The sequence below is a fragment of the Drosophila gunungcola genome (assembly GCF_025200985.1).
Source record: "Drosophila gunungcola strain Sukarami chromosome 2R unlocalized genomic scaffold, Dgunungcola_SK_2 000017F, whole genome shotgun sequence".
NCBI classification, from domain to species: Eukaryota; Metazoa; Arthropoda; class Insecta; order Diptera; family Drosophilidae; genus Drosophila; species Drosophila gunungcola.
The window spans coordinates 880065-898018 of record NW_026453173.1 but is presented as its reverse complement, the minus strand read 5'-3'; the positions used below and the strand labels follow the sequence as shown (position 1 = coordinate 898018).

General features: G+C 33.1%; 1 protein-coding gene and 1 long non-coding RNA gene across 2 annotated transcripts in view; one reads left to right on the top strand and one right to left on the bottom strand.

Annotated features, from left to right (window-relative positions):
* Positions 1–17206, bottom strand: part of LOC128256401 (uncharacterized) — a 34517-nt gene extending 17311 nt beyond the window's left edge. The window contains exons 1-2 of the long non-coding RNA XR_008267770.1: positions 17185–17206; positions 16264–17124 (exon numbers count right to left, since the gene is read on the bottom strand). This is a non-coding gene — a long non-coding RNA (uncharacterized LOC128256401). The remainder of the gene's footprint in view (positions 1–16263; positions 17125–17184) is intronic.
* LOC128256391 (cytosolic non-specific dipeptidase-like) lies at positions 820–2596 on the top strand. Its single transcript, XM_052986722.1, has 5 exons — positions 820–1605; positions 1673–1740; positions 1809–2073; positions 2134–2385; positions 2446–2596. Exons 1-5 carry the CDS (start codon positions 940–942, stop codon positions 2488–2490), a joined length of 1296 nt encoding a protein of 431 aa, XP_052842682.1. The 5' UTR covers positions 820–939; the 3' UTR covers positions 2491–2596.
* Positions 17207–17954: the final 748 nt, after the last annotated feature.

Here is a 17954-nt window from a genome sequence, read left to right as displayed (position 1 = left end):
TTTAGATTTCCAACACATGTTTTTGTACCCTTGCAGACGGTAGTAGTTGTAACGCAGTCAAGGAGGCATTTCCGACCCTATAAAGTATATATTTCTGGTCTGCATCGTCAAACGAATCGATATAGCCATGTCCGCCTGTCTGTTTCTACGCAAACTAGTCCCTTAGTTTTAGTTTATTTTTATATATTTAGTTTTTCGAGTAATGGAAATGGTTTAATATTCCCGGTTTCAATTTTATTAAAATATATCAATTATATCATAATATCATCAAAAATGTTATAAAAAATTTTAACTTTGCTGTTTTTGATTTAATTAAAATGTACTTTGCGACGTGCATAGAAGCAACTACTATATACATATGTATCTCAATCAGTGGTCGGCCTATTTTGGAGCATGGTGTAACTTTATAAGGACCTCGGCAAAGCTGATGTGACCACCTTATATAGTTGCATTGTGCTCCAGAGTATAGGCTAAGGCCAAGTCGGCAGAGCAGCAGCAGGTCGGCGGCAGAGGCCGACAAGAACACTATAAATCTACAATAAGCACACACACACTGACAAGTTCCGCATTGCAAATAACCCACACAAAGAAGTGCGGGCATTTTATAGTATGTGTAACGACCACTGAGTAGGCTATTTGCATTTAATACTGGACCGAAGGTTCCATTTACCGACTTTGTGATCGGGCGACACGAAAAAAAAGGCAATCACAACGCTAATCCGAGCGGCTGAGCCGCAAATTGTTCTAGTTTGTGGTAGATAACACCACCCGTGCTTTTATTTTATCAGCTTTTAACGCCCCATATATAATGGTTATAAACCGCTATCGCTTTTCAGTTTCGTTGATGGCAAAAAAAAAGATTACATCGATGCCCTGAAAACGGTTGTGGCTATTCAGTCCGTTTCAGCTTGGCCCGATAAGCGTGGCGAGATCGATCACATGGTGGACTGGACCGCTGGTCGTCTAAGGAGCCTAGGTGCCGAGATAGAGCTTACGGATGTGGGAAAGCAAACATTGCCAAGCGGTCAGATAATCCCCCTGCCGAAGGTCCTACTTGGAACTCTGGGCAAGGACGCCTCCAAGAAAACTGTGCTGGTCTATGGACATCTCGATGTGCAGCCTGCCCTGAAGGAAGATGGCTGGAACACCAATCCCTTTGAACTTACCGAGGTAGATGGCAAGTTGTTTGGACGCGGTGCGTCGGACGACAAGGGACCCGTACTGTGCTGGATCCATGCTATCGAGGCTTACCAGAAGCTCAATATTCCACTGCCAGTTAACGTGAAGTTCGTTTTTGAGGGGATGGAGGAAAGCGGCAGCGAAGGCCTCGACGACCTATTGATGGAGCGCAAAAACGATTTCCTAGTCGATGTTGATTATGTTTGTATTTCCGATAATTATTGGCTGGGAAAAAAGCGTCCCTGCCTGACCTATGGGCTTCGTGGACTAGCATACTTCCAAGTTGAGGTGGAATGCTCGAACAAAGACTTGCATAGCGGAGTGTTCGGGGGAACCGTACACGAAGCAATGCCGGATCTTTGCCACCTCCTCAGCGTTCTTGTTGACAAGGATACGAAGATTTTGATTCCTGGAGTGGATCGCGACGTAAGTAGCTTGTTAAATAACCCAAAAGCTTGCTGCTTACGCTGCAATTCCTTTCGCATTTGTACAGGTTGCTCCCCAGCTAAAGAACGAGGAATCAATATACGAGAACATTGACTTTGAAGTATCTGAGTACAAGTTAGTTAATCTAATATTTTTATCTTATATTGACACCGTAAATCACTGAACTACTATATTATCTTAAGGAAAGACATTGGTGTTGACGAGCTGCCGCACAATGGCGACAAAATCAGGCTGCTGCAAGCCAGGTGGCGTTATCCCAGTCTTTCTGTCCATGGAATTGAAGGTGCCTTTTATGAACCAGGCGCAAAGACCGTTATTCCAAAGAAGGTGATTGGCAAGTTCTCCATTCGCCTTGTGCCCGACCAGGATCCAAAGCATATTGAGGAGTGTGTTGTTAAATACCTTAATGATAAGTGGGCCGAACGTGGCTCGCCTAACAAAATGAAGGTTGGTTTTTTGTACTGTTAAACTTGGCTTTGCTGTAGATTAATTTATTTGTGACAAAAGGTTGTTATGCTCTCTGCGGGCAAGCCCTGGACTGAGGACCCAAACCATCCGCACTATGAGGCTGCGAAACGGGCCATTAAGCATGTGTTCAATGTAGAGCCGGATATGACTCGTGAGGGGGGCTCTATTCCTGTTACTTTGACATTGCAAGAAGCCACTGGCAAAAGCGTCATCCTTGTACCTGTGGGAGCATGTGATGACGGAGCCCACTCTCAAAATGAAAAGATCGATATCTACAACTACATCGAAGGCGTAAGCTAGCATTAAAGCCTTTCACTGCAAAATTTGATAACCTGACTTTTTTTCTTTTAGACTAAACTTCTTGGCGCCTATCTCCACGAAGTGGGAAAATTATAAAAAAGAAATTTAACATCCCATCCTAATACGATGAAACATCACAACCGTGCTCTAATTGAAATAAATATTGTCCTTAACCTTACAATTAAAAAACTCGCCATAGAAATTGCACTTTTCAGGTCACCGTAAACCAAAGTGGAAATGTTTTAAACAAATTGAAATATTTAAAATGTCTCCTAAGATATGAGTCAATCATGCCTGTTCCAGTTTTCACTCGGAAGTGAATTCGTTAACATTGGCGGATTTTACTTTGACATAATCAAAGTTCCCTTGCTTGCTAGCAAATTTCCTGGGGAAATTACTATTTGGAGTAAATAAAACAGCCGAATGCCGCTAGTGCTCTTAACAAAAGCCTATGATTTGATCAACATTTGTCACGATGCTTTTCCTAATCTTTGTGCATTATTGGTGCTCACATTTAATGTCTTCATTGGTAGCCAAAAATAACAAAATCTACTTATTTTAAAAGCAGTGATAAAAACTGAACAACAAAAGTGTTGAACAACTCGTGTTAAAATCAGCTTTGTTGCCAAAAATAATTCAAAGATTGTTGGTTTAATTTTAACAATGTCTTTTAAAACATTTGGAAAAACTCTTGGATATTAAACGCAATAACCGAAATTTAAGATGCAATGCTAACATTTTTTATTTGCCTAATCGCCTATAACTGAAAGTTTTGGAGATTTTTGCAATCTTACCGGATTGACAAAGATTTTTTTTTCTTTTCCTAACTGAGATAATTGGACCCGACCTAGGGCATCCCTGGATTGCCCATGTTACCCAGCTTGCGGCAGTCCTTCGAGTTCTGGCCACCGGGTCGAACATTTTGTATTTTAAATTTTGTGCGTGATGCAGCTGCTTGGCACCAATGTTGCATACTTTTTACAAGTAGTGTTCGGGACCAAAGTTGCCAAAGACGATGAAAAAGGTCCCAACACAACACGCTTTGCACAGTAAGTACATTTAATTAAGGGGTAATAAGAACAAAGACACTTTTAAACTTAACTTAGATAATTTACACTTCTAACCCAAGAAAATAACTATCTTTTTTTCGTACCATGACAACCCTTGCTTTGTATTTTTATTTATTTATTTATTTTTTTAAAATTGTTTATAATATTTTTAAAATAGACAGATTTTTTATTTAAATTGTGTCTTCGAAAAAACTCAAACATTTTACTACATTTTTGTATTAACAGAAAAAATAAAATAAGTATCTTCATCTGTAAAAAATAATACCAACACAGTATTTTTTTTAATTGTTTGAACTGTATTAGTGATTTGTTTTATATTTGGTGGTATATGGCAACTAAATATTTTGATTGGAACAAAATTAGTAATTACTGGCACACCACTTTATTTGTTGTAATTTTTCCCACAATTCTTTCTTTTATTCGGATTTAAGGATACAGAATTCTTTTTTTAAGAACCACTTAAAAGTTATAAAGCAAATGTTTGAGCATGGGCCTAACCGTCCACTCCAAAATAATTATTTTTTCCTGGAAAAACTATTTAATGATGGCTTACACGCGTTTAGAGTCAATATCCTGTCTGTATACCTACTTTAAATCCCTGTCTTACTTATACTGTGATGGCATTAAACTCTTAAGTATGTTAAATAAGTCTGGAACCTGCATTTGTTCTTAAACCCAGAATATCAGATTGATAAAAACTAATTGGTCGGCAAAAAATGGGCAAACAAAATCGCTTTTAATATTTCAAAAATTCGATTTTAGTCGACCCATCTTCTTTGATCTGATATCCAAAGCTAAAATAAAACTGTCAAGCATGATTTTGCATGTAACATTTTAAAAGGAGTTCTTGTGTGTTTCCCATGGAAAGAAGTAGTATTAAGGCGCATAGTTAACGTTTTACCATCATATTCAAACAAAAATTTTTCATTTTGCTAGATCGCAATACGTTATTCCTATTTTGGCGTGCTGAAACTACACAGTAGCTTTTTCGTGTTTATATTAGATATAAAGTTAACTTTCGTTCATCAAACCTAGTTCAGACAGCCTACTTTTTTAAGCAACAGGAAACTGATGTCACCAATGCTTTTAGAGGCCCTTACATACAAAATAACCGCACTGTTTCGATTTAAGCAATTAAAAGGTCGTGAAACAATATAGATATCGGTTGCATTCTGCGTTCACTCTTCGCGGCCTAGGAAAAGTTAAAAGTTAAAGCTTGCAAACGGTATACAAACAGACGAACAAACAGATCAACTCCTCTAATCTTTCTGATCAAGAATACATATACTTTTTAGAGGCGGATATTTCTATTTCACTGCATTATAAACATTGGCCAATTTTAAAATATCCTCTGCAAGGGAATACAAATTAAAAATTCGAAAAAATAATTATAAACGGTCGTGCGACCAATATTATATTGTAATCGTTGCAAATGAAATTAATTCAACAGTGGTTACATGCAAATAAAATAAGAACTAGTTCCTCTCCCCTTGCGAGCCCTGCCACACGTCCAAAGGAAAATGGTACAGACCACCTCTGTTTTGTTTATAGAGACCTTAATGTTTCTGAAAAGTGTCCGTTGGCACTTATTTCTGAACAAATAGACTGGCGGGTGCGAAATTATTCAGATCTTTAGATATGTATGGCAAGCGTATTTTATCAGATCCCAATTCCTCCGAATTTATTCGAGCTGTCCGCTGTTCTTGACGCTAGGAGGGCAATTTAAGTTTTTGGCTATGCCTTTTGGGCTTAAAAACGTCCCTGATGTGTTCCAAAGAGCCATTAACAGTGCCTTACATGAAATAATGTGAATTGCTCATATGTCATCGTTTAAATGTACGATGTAATGATGGGTAAACATCCAAAAAGCCTCAAAGCCCGATCATTTTCAAATTTTCAGGTTCCATGCATTTTATCACGAGCGTAGCCTAGTGTTACTCTATCCAACTCCCGCTCCGATGGCCCGGGCTCGATTCATGTCCGACGACTTAACAGAGTAATTATTAAATCACTAAAATTAAGTTTAAATGTCAAAAACCACAAAAGAAGGTACAACCAACATACAAATAAAAAGCAAATGCATGTTTTTTATTTTTAAGAATATTTTTTTTGGGTCATATTGATACAACATTTTATTAAGGAATGTACCATTTTCGCAAAAGTGCATATAGATAATTTCGAAAATATCAATTTGCCACTGAAACTAGGTGTACATTTTTATACCCTTGCAGAGGGTATTATAATTTCAGTCAGAAGTTTGCAACGCAGTGAAGGAGACGTTTCCGACCCTATAAAGTATATATATTCTTGATCAGCATCACTAGTAGAGTCGATCTAGCCATGTCCGTCTGTCCGTCCGTTTATATGCAAACTAGTCTCTCAGTTTTTAAGCTATCTGCATGAAACTTTCCCAAAAGTTGTCTTTCTATTGCAGGTAGTATATAAGCCGGATCGGACGACTATAGCATATAGCTTCCATAGGAACAATCGGAAAAATAAATTTTAAAAAATTATATTATAACTTTGCTGTTTTTTAATTTTTCTTATTAGTTCTTCGACATATAGTTATGGTTAAATATTTCAGAATTACGGTTTACATTTCATCAAAATCCGACGACTATGATATAAAGCTCCCATGAAAACAATAAAAATATAAAAAAAAAATTGTAAAAAATTTAACTTTTTTATTTTGTAAATTTATTTAGAAATTCTTTTTGACTATTTAATTATTTGACCGTTCAGAAAACGATATCATATAGCTGCCAAAGGAACTCAAATAATTGAGTTGCATAAACATACACGCAAGCAAATCATAATTTTAATGTCTTCAAGAATATTTAATTTTTGCAATAGCTGCAAGGGTATATGAACCTCGGCTTACCGAAGTTTGCTTCCTTTCTTGTTTTAGTTAAGACTGGACTAAAAATATAAATATGAAATACCGTATGCTCCTATTCTATACTCCCAATAAACGATGTTGTAGTTTGTTGTTGTAAAGTTTTGTATTTTTTATAACCACAACAAAATCATGTTTACATTTCACTTATAAAAAAGTTTTAAATTATTGATACAGTATGTGTTTTTTGTTAAGTTGTTTGTATTTATTATTAAATATATATCATATATCATATCATATCATATCATATTTACATTTCAACTTTTTTTTGGTAACAATCCAGGACTTAACTTGTTGTGGTGTTCCATTTTTAAGACTCGGAGACCTGTTTATTACGTCAAAGCATTTTTATACCCTTGCAGAGGGTATTATAATTTCAGTCAGAAGTTTGCAACGCAGTGAAGGAGACGTTTCCGACCCTATAAAGTATATATATTCTTGATCAGCATCACTAGTAGAGTCGATCTAGCCATGTCCGTCTGTCCGTCCGTCTGTCCGTCTGTTCGTCCGTTTATATGCAAACTAGTCTCTCAGTTTTAAAGCTATCTGCATGAAACTTTCCCAAAAGTTGTCTTTCTATTGCAGGTAGTATATAAGTCGGAACGAGCCGGATCGGACGACTATAGCATATAGCTCCCATAGGAACAATCGGAAAAATAAATGAAAAAAAATTATAACTTTGCTGTTTTTTAATTTTTTGTTTAGTTCTTCGACATATAGTAATGGTAAAATATTTCCGATTTACGGTTTAAATTTCATCAAAATCGGACGACTATAGCATATAGCTCCCATAGGAACAATCGGAAAAATAAATGAAAAAAAATTATAACTTTGCTGTTTTTTAATTTTTTGTTTAGTTCTTCGAGATATAGTAATGGTTTAATATTTCAGAATTACGGTTTTAATTTCATCAAAATCGAACGACTATAGCATATAGCTCCCATAGGAACAATCGGAAAAATAAATGAAAAAAAATTATAACTTTGCTGTTTTTTAATTTTTTGTTTAGTTCTTCGAGATATAGTAATGGTTTAATATTTCAGAATTACGGTTTTAATTTCATCAAAATCGAACGACTATAGCATATAGCTCCCATAGGAACAATCGGAAAAATAAATGAAAAAAAATTATAACTTTTCTGTTTTTTAATTTTTTGTTTAGTTCTTCGACATATAGCAATGCTTAATTATTTCAGAATTATGGTATAAATTTTATCAAAATCGGACGTCTATAGCATATAGCTCCCATAGAAATAATAAAAATATATAAAATAACTATCTAATAATTGAGCTGCAAATCATCATAGTTTCAATGTTTTTTTTTAGCACATACTCAAGTAAATCATAATTTAAATGTTTTCAAAAGTATTTAATTAATGCAATAGCTGCAAGGGTATATGAACTTCGGCTTGCCGAAGTTTGCTTTCCTTCTTGTTTTTAGGGAAGGTATTCAGAAATTTCAACTGGATCTCCAAACTCGTTAGTCAAGACGATTATTTCTTCTGCAGTCCAGCGTTTGCGTTGTATTTTTCCAAAAGAATGTACTGAAGTCGAAAATGTTTTAAAAAAAATAATAAATTGAATGCAAAGCTTAAAAATTTATTTAAAATAATTAATTTAAATTATAAAATAGTAACATTTTTAGACCATGTCAATCTACTATGGGATCTATTATGCGAAGCGTTTGCGATCTTCAAGGTTTAAAGTTCAAATAATAACAACACTACAATACATAATGTTTTCAAAACGTGCAGAAACTCTTCATCAGATCCACTTTTAGATTTGTTGTCCGAATAGTTTGTCCCGGAGTCTTTGAAATCGTTTATAAAATATATACAATTATAATATATATAGCGCTTAAAATACACTTAATACAAAATAATACTTTTTTAATATGAAAATAATAATATTTATTTATATTGTGTTAATAATTCATGGAGAACTAAAGTGGTACATTAGAATAACCATGTAAGTCTACAAGGCAAACAATATGTGCTTTGTTTTTGACAAAATAGAATATTACAAACATTGTTTTTTATTTATGTATGTAATTTTTTTTTTTTAAAGATGTACATTGCCTGTGTGCTTTTGTAGTTGTGCTTGCATATGGTAAGCCCCAGCTCAATCAAATATAATAAGCAAATTATCGAACTATCTTCGTAACGCTAAAATTATGATTATTGACGTTCACCAAATTTATTTAAAATATAAAACTGTCACCCATTAACTTTACTCACTAGTTGTAAATGGGATAGTGGTGGTTTCATCTTCTGGATTGTCGTTTCCCAAAGCCGCCATTAGCACTTTGGACACCACTGTAATTTCCACTAATGATACAGGCCACCCGGAATATGCTCTTATGTATATCCTTGTGCTGTCCCATAAAGTTTGCAAGTCTGTCTATTTGCATATCTTCTACGTATAACAGAGAGGTCTACGTAGCCAAATGTTTGCTAAGCATAGTAGCCCTTAAAGTAATAAAGTAGCCTCTTAAAGCCATTGGTCACCAAGCTGCACACATTTCCGCAAACATTTTTTAAAATTGGACATGCTAAAGGCTTACAATGGGCAACGCTACTACTTGGAGAAAATATTCCCAACAGATATATTTATTAACCTCTCCCAAAAATATAATTTTTGGCCAAAAATCTGAGATTTCTTTCCCTGCACAGCTAGGAAGCTGAATTAAAGCAGATTATCTTCTTAAAAGATTGATCTTTTCAACCAACTAATAGTAAAATTTTAAGGATCTTCAAAATATAGTTAATCCAATCCAAAGTCGGAAAATATTTATAACATTTGCATATTTTATTTCTAGAAAAAAAGTAGGAATCGGATTCAATTCATTTTAACACACATTTAAGTATAAGATACACCAATTAAAAAAAAACCTAAACCATTAAAAACAAGAAAGGAAGCAAACTTCGGCAAGCTGAAGTTTATGTACCCTTGCAGCTATTGCAAAAATTAAATATTCTTGAAAACATTAAAATTATCATTTACTTGCGTATATGCTTAAAAACATTGAAGCTATGATGGAGCTTAACATTCTTGAAAACATTAAAATTATGATTTACTTGCGTATATGTTTAAAAACATTGAAGCTATGATGATTTGCATCTTAATTATTCGAAAGTTCCTGTGGCAGCTGTATGATATCGTTTTCCAATTTTAATAAAATCAAAAGCGTAATTCTGAACTGTCAAATTAATAATAAGACAAAAAGAATTAAAAAGAAAAATTACAAAATAGAAAAGTTACATTTAAAAAAGAAAATGTTTATATATTTTTATTGTTTCCGTGATATAGTCGTGCGATTTTGATGAAATTTCAACCGTAATTCCGAAATATTTTACCATTACAATATGTCAAAGAACCAAAAAAATAATTTAAAAAAAAAAATTATAATTTTTTAAAATTTATTTTTCCATTGCTCCTATGGGAGCTATATGCTATAGTCGTCCGATCCGTCTCGTTCCGACTTATATTCTATATTTCAGGCAGATAGCTTTAAAACTGAGAGACTAGTTTGCGGAGAAACGGACGGACAGACGGACATGGCAAGATCGACTCTATTAGTGATGCTGATCAAGAATATATATACTTCATAGGTTCGGAGATGTCTCCTTCACTGCGTTGCAAACTTCTGACTGAAATTATAATACCCTCTGCAAGGGTATAAAAGTTAAATTAAAAAAAAAACAAGAAAGAAAGCAAACTTCGGCAAGCCGAAGTTCATATACCCTTGCAGCTATTGCAAGAATTAAATATTTTTGAAAACATTAAATTAAATTATGATCATTGACGTTCACCAAATTTATTTAAAATATAAAACTGTCACCCATTAACTTTACTCACTAGTTGTTAATGGGATAGTGGTGGTTTCATCTTCTGGATTGTCGTTTCCCAAAGCCGCCATTAGCACTTTGGACTCCACTGTAATTTCCACTAATGATACAGGCCACCCGGAATATGCTCTTATGTATATCCTTGTGCTGTCCCATAAAGTTTGCAAGTCTGTCTATTTGCATATCTTCTACGTTTAACAGAGAGGTCTACGTAGCCAAATGTTTGCTAAGCATAGTAGCCCTTAAAGTAATAAAGTAGCCTCTTAAAGCCATTGGTCACCAAGCTGCACACATTTCCGCAAACATTTTTTAAAATTGGACATGCTAAAGGCTTACAATGGGCAACGCTACTACTTGGAGAAAATATTCCCAACAGATATATTTATTAACCTCTCCCAAAAATATAATTTTTGGCCAAAAATCTGAGATTTCTTTCCCTGCACAGCTAGGAAGCTGAATTAAAGCAGATTATCTTCTTAAAAGATTGATCTTTTCAACCAACTAATAGTAAAATTTTAAGGATCTTCAAAATATAGTTAATCCAATCCAAAGTCGGAAAATATTTATAACATTTGCATATTTTATTTCTAGAAAAAAAGTAGGAATCGGATTCAATTCATTATAACACACACTTAAGTATAAGATACACCAATTAAAAAAAAATTTAAACCATTAAAACAGGAAAGAAAGCAAACTTCGGCAAGCTGAAGTTTATATACCCTAATAGTAAAATTTTAAGGATCTTCAAAATATAGTTTGGATTCTAAAGTCGGAAAATATTTATAACATTTGCATACTTTATTTCTAAAAAAAAGTAGGAATCGGATTCAATTCATTTTAACACACATTTAAGTATAAGATACACCAATTAAAAAAAAAACGTAAACCATTAAAAACAAGAAAGGAAGCAAACTTCGGCAAGCTGAAGTTTATATACCCTTGCAGCTATTGCAAAAATTAAATATTCTTGAAAAAATTAAAATTATCAGTTACTTGCGTATATGCTTAAAAACATTGAAGCTATGATGGAGCTTAATATTCATGAAAACATTAAAATTATGATTTACTTGCGTATATGCTTAAAAACATTGAAGCTATGATGATTTGTATCTTAATTACTCGATAGTTCCTGTGGCAGCTGTATGATATCGTTTTCCAATTTTAATAAAATCAAAAGCGTAATTCTGAACTGTCAAATTAATAATAAGACAAAAAGAATTAAAAAAGAAAAGAAAATAGAAAAGTTACATTTAAAAAAGAAAATGTTTACAATTACAATATGTCAAAGAACCAAAAGCTAAGTTTTCCGACTGACATCGTGGACTTCGTCTTTTACCGTTCTTCTTCCGAGTTGCTTTATGGAACTCAATGGCAAATTCACCTTTAAAAACTTAACAATTGTTATTGTTATTGCTATTGTCGTCCGAAAAAAAGGTCTATTTCGTATGTTTAAGAAAGTTTATGATCAGAAAGGGTTTCAATTTGTAATTACAATATTTTCTTGAATCAGGAAATTTTTGTCATTCATTCAAAGGCGAGATTTCTAAATTTTTCTCTATGAATGTAGTCGGTCAGTAAGAAATGTTAACTTACCCTAAAAAATTAAAAAATCGCCATTAAACTATATTTGTTCTAAATACAAGAAAAGATTTATAGATTTATAGTCTATACATTTTTTTCTGAAAACTAGTTCATTTTTCTTAAATCAAGGAAAGTTTTCTCAAATATAGAAATAGTCGCCCGAAACTAGAGCTGCCCTACAACCAAGAAAAAATTTTTATATTTATGTACAATTGGGTCTTGTTTTTTTAGATACTATTTTCTTAATAATATGAATGCATACTCTAAAAATTAAGTAACTAAGAAAGAACTTTCTAAAATTCCTTAGCGTAACCCTCAAATTAGTTAACCCTACACTCAAAGACAAAAAAAAAGAACGGTGTCAAAAGTAGGGTAAATTCGAATTTGTTTGGTTCAAGTACGAAAGTCAATATTCAAAAACGAATTATTTAATCCCGAAGTTCTACATTTGAGAATGAACGTCAATAGTCCAAGTACTCAAAAGTACTCAAAAGTGCTTGAAGAAAGTGCGAAAGACATTGGCTTGAGTATGAAAAATTCTTTTTGCAAGTATAAGAGTTTCGTAGTTTAAGATAAAAAAAGTTTTTTTGCTCTTTTTTTCTTCTCTCTTTGATTCCATATGAAATTAGAATTAAAGGGAATATGATAAACTGATAAGTAAAGGAAACAGAAAAGCAATCTTATTTTGTTTACTGCAAGTCGACCTTACCGGGATTCGAACCGAGGGCCTTTAGATTCGTGCACGCATTAGCCGGTTGCGCCACACCGGCATCACAATTTAGTATGTACTAGGCCCGGATTAGAATTTGAAGCAATTTGTTTGCAATCAAAAAGGTTTTATTAGCTATACTTTTGAGGTCAACTAAATAGAAATTTAAATAAAAGCAGAACGTTTGCAAAAAAAAAAAACATAAAAACCAAAAAAAAATAATAAATAAATTATTTTGTCTGGGATTTGAGCCCGGGATCTTAATAGCTTACCCAATGTTTGATGTTCCAAGACACTTACCCCCTAGTCCAATCATTTGAAGAACGAAATATTGTTGGTTTAAATTAATAGTTTTTGTTTTTTTGTTAAATTAATTGTTTTTAATCGAGTTTACTATTCTTAATAATTCTGTTTTTTTTTTAACTATAGGCACGGTTAACATTTTAAAATATTATTTTCAAGTAGGATCCGTACTTATTCTGTACACGTTCGTCCTAAAAATTTAAAAAATTTTTCGGCCGATTTTCAAGAACGCCTGTACTAAAATTAATCGTTCTACTTTTTTCTGGGTGTAAAAATTAGAAATGTTTTCTAAAATATAGAAATCATTTTCTAAAATGACCAATATCTAACTAATATGGAAATTATAATACATAAACTACATTTTCTAAAATAACCAATATCTAACTAATATGGATATTATAAAAAATTACTTTTGAATTTATGGTGGGTTGCCATTGATGTCAAAAATGGCGTGAATTACTAAATGTTGGGGTTAATTTTATTATGAGTGTTGGAAATAAAAAAAAACAAGAATGAAAGCAAACTTCGGCAAGCCGAAGTTCATATACCCTTGCAGCTATTGCATTAATTAAATACTTTTGAAAACATTTAAATTATGATTTACTTGAGTATGTGCTAAAAAAAAACAATGAAACTATGATGATTTGCAGCTCAATTATTAGATAGTTATTTTATATTTTTTTTATTATTTCTATGGGAGCTATATGCTATAGACGTCCGATTTTGATAAAATTTATACCGTAAATCGGAAATATTTTACCATTACTATATGTCGAAGAACTAAACAAAAAATTAAAAAACAGCAAAGTTATAATTTTTTTTCATTTATTTTTCCGATTGTTCCTATGGGAGCTATATGCTATAGTCGTCCGATCCGGCTTATATACTACCTGCAATAGAAAGACAACTTTTGGGAAAGTTTCATGCAGATAGCTTTAAAACTGAGAGACTAGTTTGCATATAAACGGACGGACAGACGGACGGACAGACGGACATGGCTAGATCGACTCTACTAGTGATGCTGATCAAGAATATATATACTTTATAGGGTCGGAAACGTCTCCTTCACTGCGTTGCAAACTTCTGACTGAAATTATAATACCCTCTGCAAGGGTATAAAAATGTACACCTAGTTTCAGTGGCAAATTGATATTTTCGAAATTATCTATATGCACTTTTGCGAAAATGGTACATTCCTTAATAAAATGTTGTATCAATATGACCCAAAAAAAATATTCTTAAAAATAAAAAACATGCATTTGCTTTTTATTTGTATGTTGGTTGTACCTTCTTTTGTGGTTTTTGACATTTAAACTTAATTTTAGTGATTTAATAATTACTCTGTTAAGTCGTCGGACATGAATCGAGCCCGGGCCATCGGAGCGGGAGTTGGATAGAGTAACACTAGGCTACGCTCGTGATAAAATGCATGGAACCTGAAAATTTGAAAATGATCGGGCTTTGAGGCTTTTTGGATGTTTACCCATCATTACATCGTACATTTAAACGATGACATATGAGCAATTCACATTATTTCATGTAAGGGACGTTTTTAAGCCCAAAAGGCATAGCCAAAAACTTAAATTGCCCTCCTAGCGTCAAGAACAGCGGACAGCTCGAATAAATTCGGAGGAATTGGGATCTGATAAAATACGCTTGCCATACATATCTAAAGATCTGAATAATTTCGCACCCGCCAGTCTATTTGTTCAGAAATAAGTGCCAACGGACACTTTTCAGAAACATTAAGGTCTCTATAAACAAAACAGAGGTGGTCTGTACCATTTTCCTTTGGACGTGTGGCAGGGCTCGCAAGGGGAGAGGAACTAGTTCTTATTTTATTTGCATGTAACCACTGTTGAATTAATTTCATTTGCAACGATTACAATATAATATTGGTCGCACGACCGTTTATAATTATTTTTTCGAATTTTTAATTTGTTTTCCCTTGCAGAGGATATTTTAAAATTGGCCAATGTTTATAATGCAGTGAAATAGAAATATCCGACTCTAAAAAGTATATGTATTCTTGATCAGAAAGATTAGAGGAGTTGATCTGTTTGTTCGTCTGTTTGTATACCGTTTGCAAGCTTTAACTTTTAACTTTTCCTAGGCCGCGAAGAGTGAACGCAGAATGCAACCGATATCTATATTGTTTCACGACCTTTTAATTGCTTAAATCGAAACAGTGCGGTTATTTTGTATGTAAGGGCCTCTAAAAGCATTGGTGACATCAGTTTCCTGTTGCTTAAAAAAGTAGGCTGTCTGAACTAGGTTTGATGAACGAAAGTTAACTTTATATCTAATATAAACACGAAAAAGCTACTGTGTAGTTTCAGCACGCCAAAATAGGAATAACGTATTGCGATCTAGCAAAATGAAAAATTTTTGTTTGAATATGATGGTAAAACGTTAACTATGCGCCTTAATACTACTTCTGTCCATGGGAAACACACAAGAACTCCTTTTAAAATGTTACATGCAAAATCATGCTTGACAGTTTTATTTTAGCTTTGGATATCAGATCAAAGAAGATGGGTCGACTAAAACCGAATTTTTGAAATTTTAAAAGCGATTTTGTTTGCCCATTTTTTGCCGACCAATTAGTTTTTATCAATCTGATATTCTGGGTTTAAGAACAAATGCAGGTTCCAGACTTATTTAACATACTTAAGAGTTTAATGCCATCACAGTATAAGTAAGACAGGGATTTAAAGTAGGTATACAGACAGGATATTGACTCTAAACGCGTGTAAGCCATCATTAAATAGTTTTTCCAGGAAAAAATAATTATTTTGGAGTGGACGGTTAGGCCCATGCTCAAACATTTGGTTTATAACTTTTAAGTGGTTCTTAAAAAAAGAATTCTGTATCCTTAAATCCGAATAAAAGAAAGAATTGTGGGAAAAATTACAACAAATAAAGTGGTGTGCCAGTAATTACTAATTTTGTTCCAATCAAAATATTTAGTTGCCATATACCACCAAATATAAAACAAATCACTAATACAGTTCAAACAATTAAAAAAAATACTGTGTTGGTATTATTTTTTACAGATGAAGATACTTATTTTATTTTTTCTGTTAATACAAAAATGTAGTAAAATGTTTGAGTTTTTTCGAAGACACAATTTAAATAAAAAATCTGTCTATTTTAAAAATATTATAAACAATTTTAAAAAAATAAATAAATAAATAAAAATACAAAGCAAGGGTTGTCATGGTACGAAAAAAAGATAGTTATTTTCTTGGGTTAGAAGTGTAAATTATCTAAGTTAAGTTTAAAAGTGTCTTTGTTCTTATTACCCCTTAATTAAATGTACTTACTGTGCAAAGCGTGTTGTGTTGGGACCTTTTTCATCGTCTTTGGCAACTTTGGTCCCGAACACTACTTGTAAAAAGTATGCAACATTGGTGCCAAGCAGCTGCATCACGCACAAAATTTAAAATACAAAATGTTCGACCCGGTGGCCAGAACTCGAAGGACTGCCGCAAGCTGGGTAACATGGGCAATCCAGGGATGCCCTAGGTCGGGTCCAATTATCTCAGTTAGGAAAAGAAAAAAAAATCTTTGTCAATCCGGTAAGATTGCAAAAATCTCCAAAACTTTCAGTTATAGGCGATTAGGCAAATAAAAAATGTTAGCATTGCATCTTAAATTTCGGTTATTGCGTTTAATATCCAAGAGTTTTTCCAAATGTTTTAAAAGACATTGTTAAAATTAAACCAACAATCTTTGAATTATTTTTGGCAACAAAGCTGATTTTAACACGAGTTGTTCAACACTTTTGTTGTTCAGTTTTTATCACTGCTTTTAAAATAAGTAGATTTTGTTATTTTTGGCTACCAATGAAGACATTAAATGTGAGCACCAATAATGCACAAAGATTAGGAAAAGCATCGTGACAAATGTTGATCAAATCATAGGCTTTTGTTAAGAGCACTAGCGGCATTCGGCTGTTTTATTTACTCCAAATAGTAATTTCCCCAGGAAATTTGCTAGCAAGCAAGGGAACTTTGATTATGTCAAAGTAAAATCCGCCAATGTTAACGAATTCACTTCCGAGTGAAAACTGGAACAGGCATGATTGACTCATATCTTAGGAGACATTTTAAATATTTCAATTTGTTTAAAACATTTCCACTTTGGTTTACGGTGACCTGAAAAGTGCAATTTCTATGGCGAGTTTTTTAATTGTAAGGTTAAGGACAATATTTATTTCAATTAGAGCACGGTTGTGATGTTTCATCGTATTAGGATGGGATGTTAAATTTCTTTTTTATAATTTTCCCACTTCGTGGAGATAGGCGCCAAGAAGTTTAGTCTAAAAGAAAAAAAGTCAGGTTATCAAATTTTGCAGTGAAAGGCTTTAATGCTAGCTTACGCCTTCGATGTAGTTGTAGATAGATAAAGGAAACAGAAAAGCAATCTTATTTTGTTTACTGCAAGTCGACCTTACCGGGATTCGAACCGAGGGCCTTTAGATTCGTGCACGCATTAGCCGGTTGCGCCACACCGGCATCACAATTTAGTATGTACTAGGCCCGGATTAGAATTTGAAGCAATTTGTTTGCAATCAAAAAGGTTTTATTAGCTATACTTTTGAGGTCAACTAGATAGAAATTTAAATAAAAGCAGAACGTTTGCAAAAAAAAAAAACATAAAAACCAAAAAAAAATAATAAATAAATTATTTTGTCTGGGATTTGAGCCCGGGATCTTAATAGCTTACCCAATGTTTGATGTTCCAAGACACTTACCCCCTAGTCCAATCATTTGAAGAACGAAATATTGTTGGTTTAAATTAATAGTTTTTGTTTTTTTGTTAAATTAATTGTTTTTAATCGAGTTTACTATTCTTAATAATTCTGTTTTTTTTTTAACTATAGGCACGGTTAACATTTTAAAATATTATTTTCAAGTAGGATCCGTACTTATTCTGTACACGTTCGTCCTAAAAATTTAAAAAATTTTTCGGCCGATTTTCAAGAACGCCTGTACTAAAATTAATCGTTCTACTTTTTTCTGGGTGTAAAAATTAGAAATGTTTTCTAAAATATAGAAATCATTTTCTAAAATGACCAATATCTAACTAATATGGAAATTATAATACATAAACTACATTTTCTAAAATAACCAATATCTAACTAATATG

Coding starts and splice junctions, on each gene's coding strand:
- LOC128256391 (XM_052986722.1), top strand. CDS start 940: ATGGTGGACTGGACCGCTGGTCGTCTAAGGAGCCTAGGTGCCGAGATA. Junction 1,606..1,672: donor TTCCTGGAGTGGATCGCGAC/GTAAGTAGCTTG, acceptor GCATTTGTACAG/GTTGCTCCCCAGCTAAAGAA. Junction 2,386..2,445: donor TCTACAACTACATCGAAGGC/GTAAGCTAGCAT, acceptor TTTTTCTTTTAG/ACTAAACTTCTTGGCGCCTA.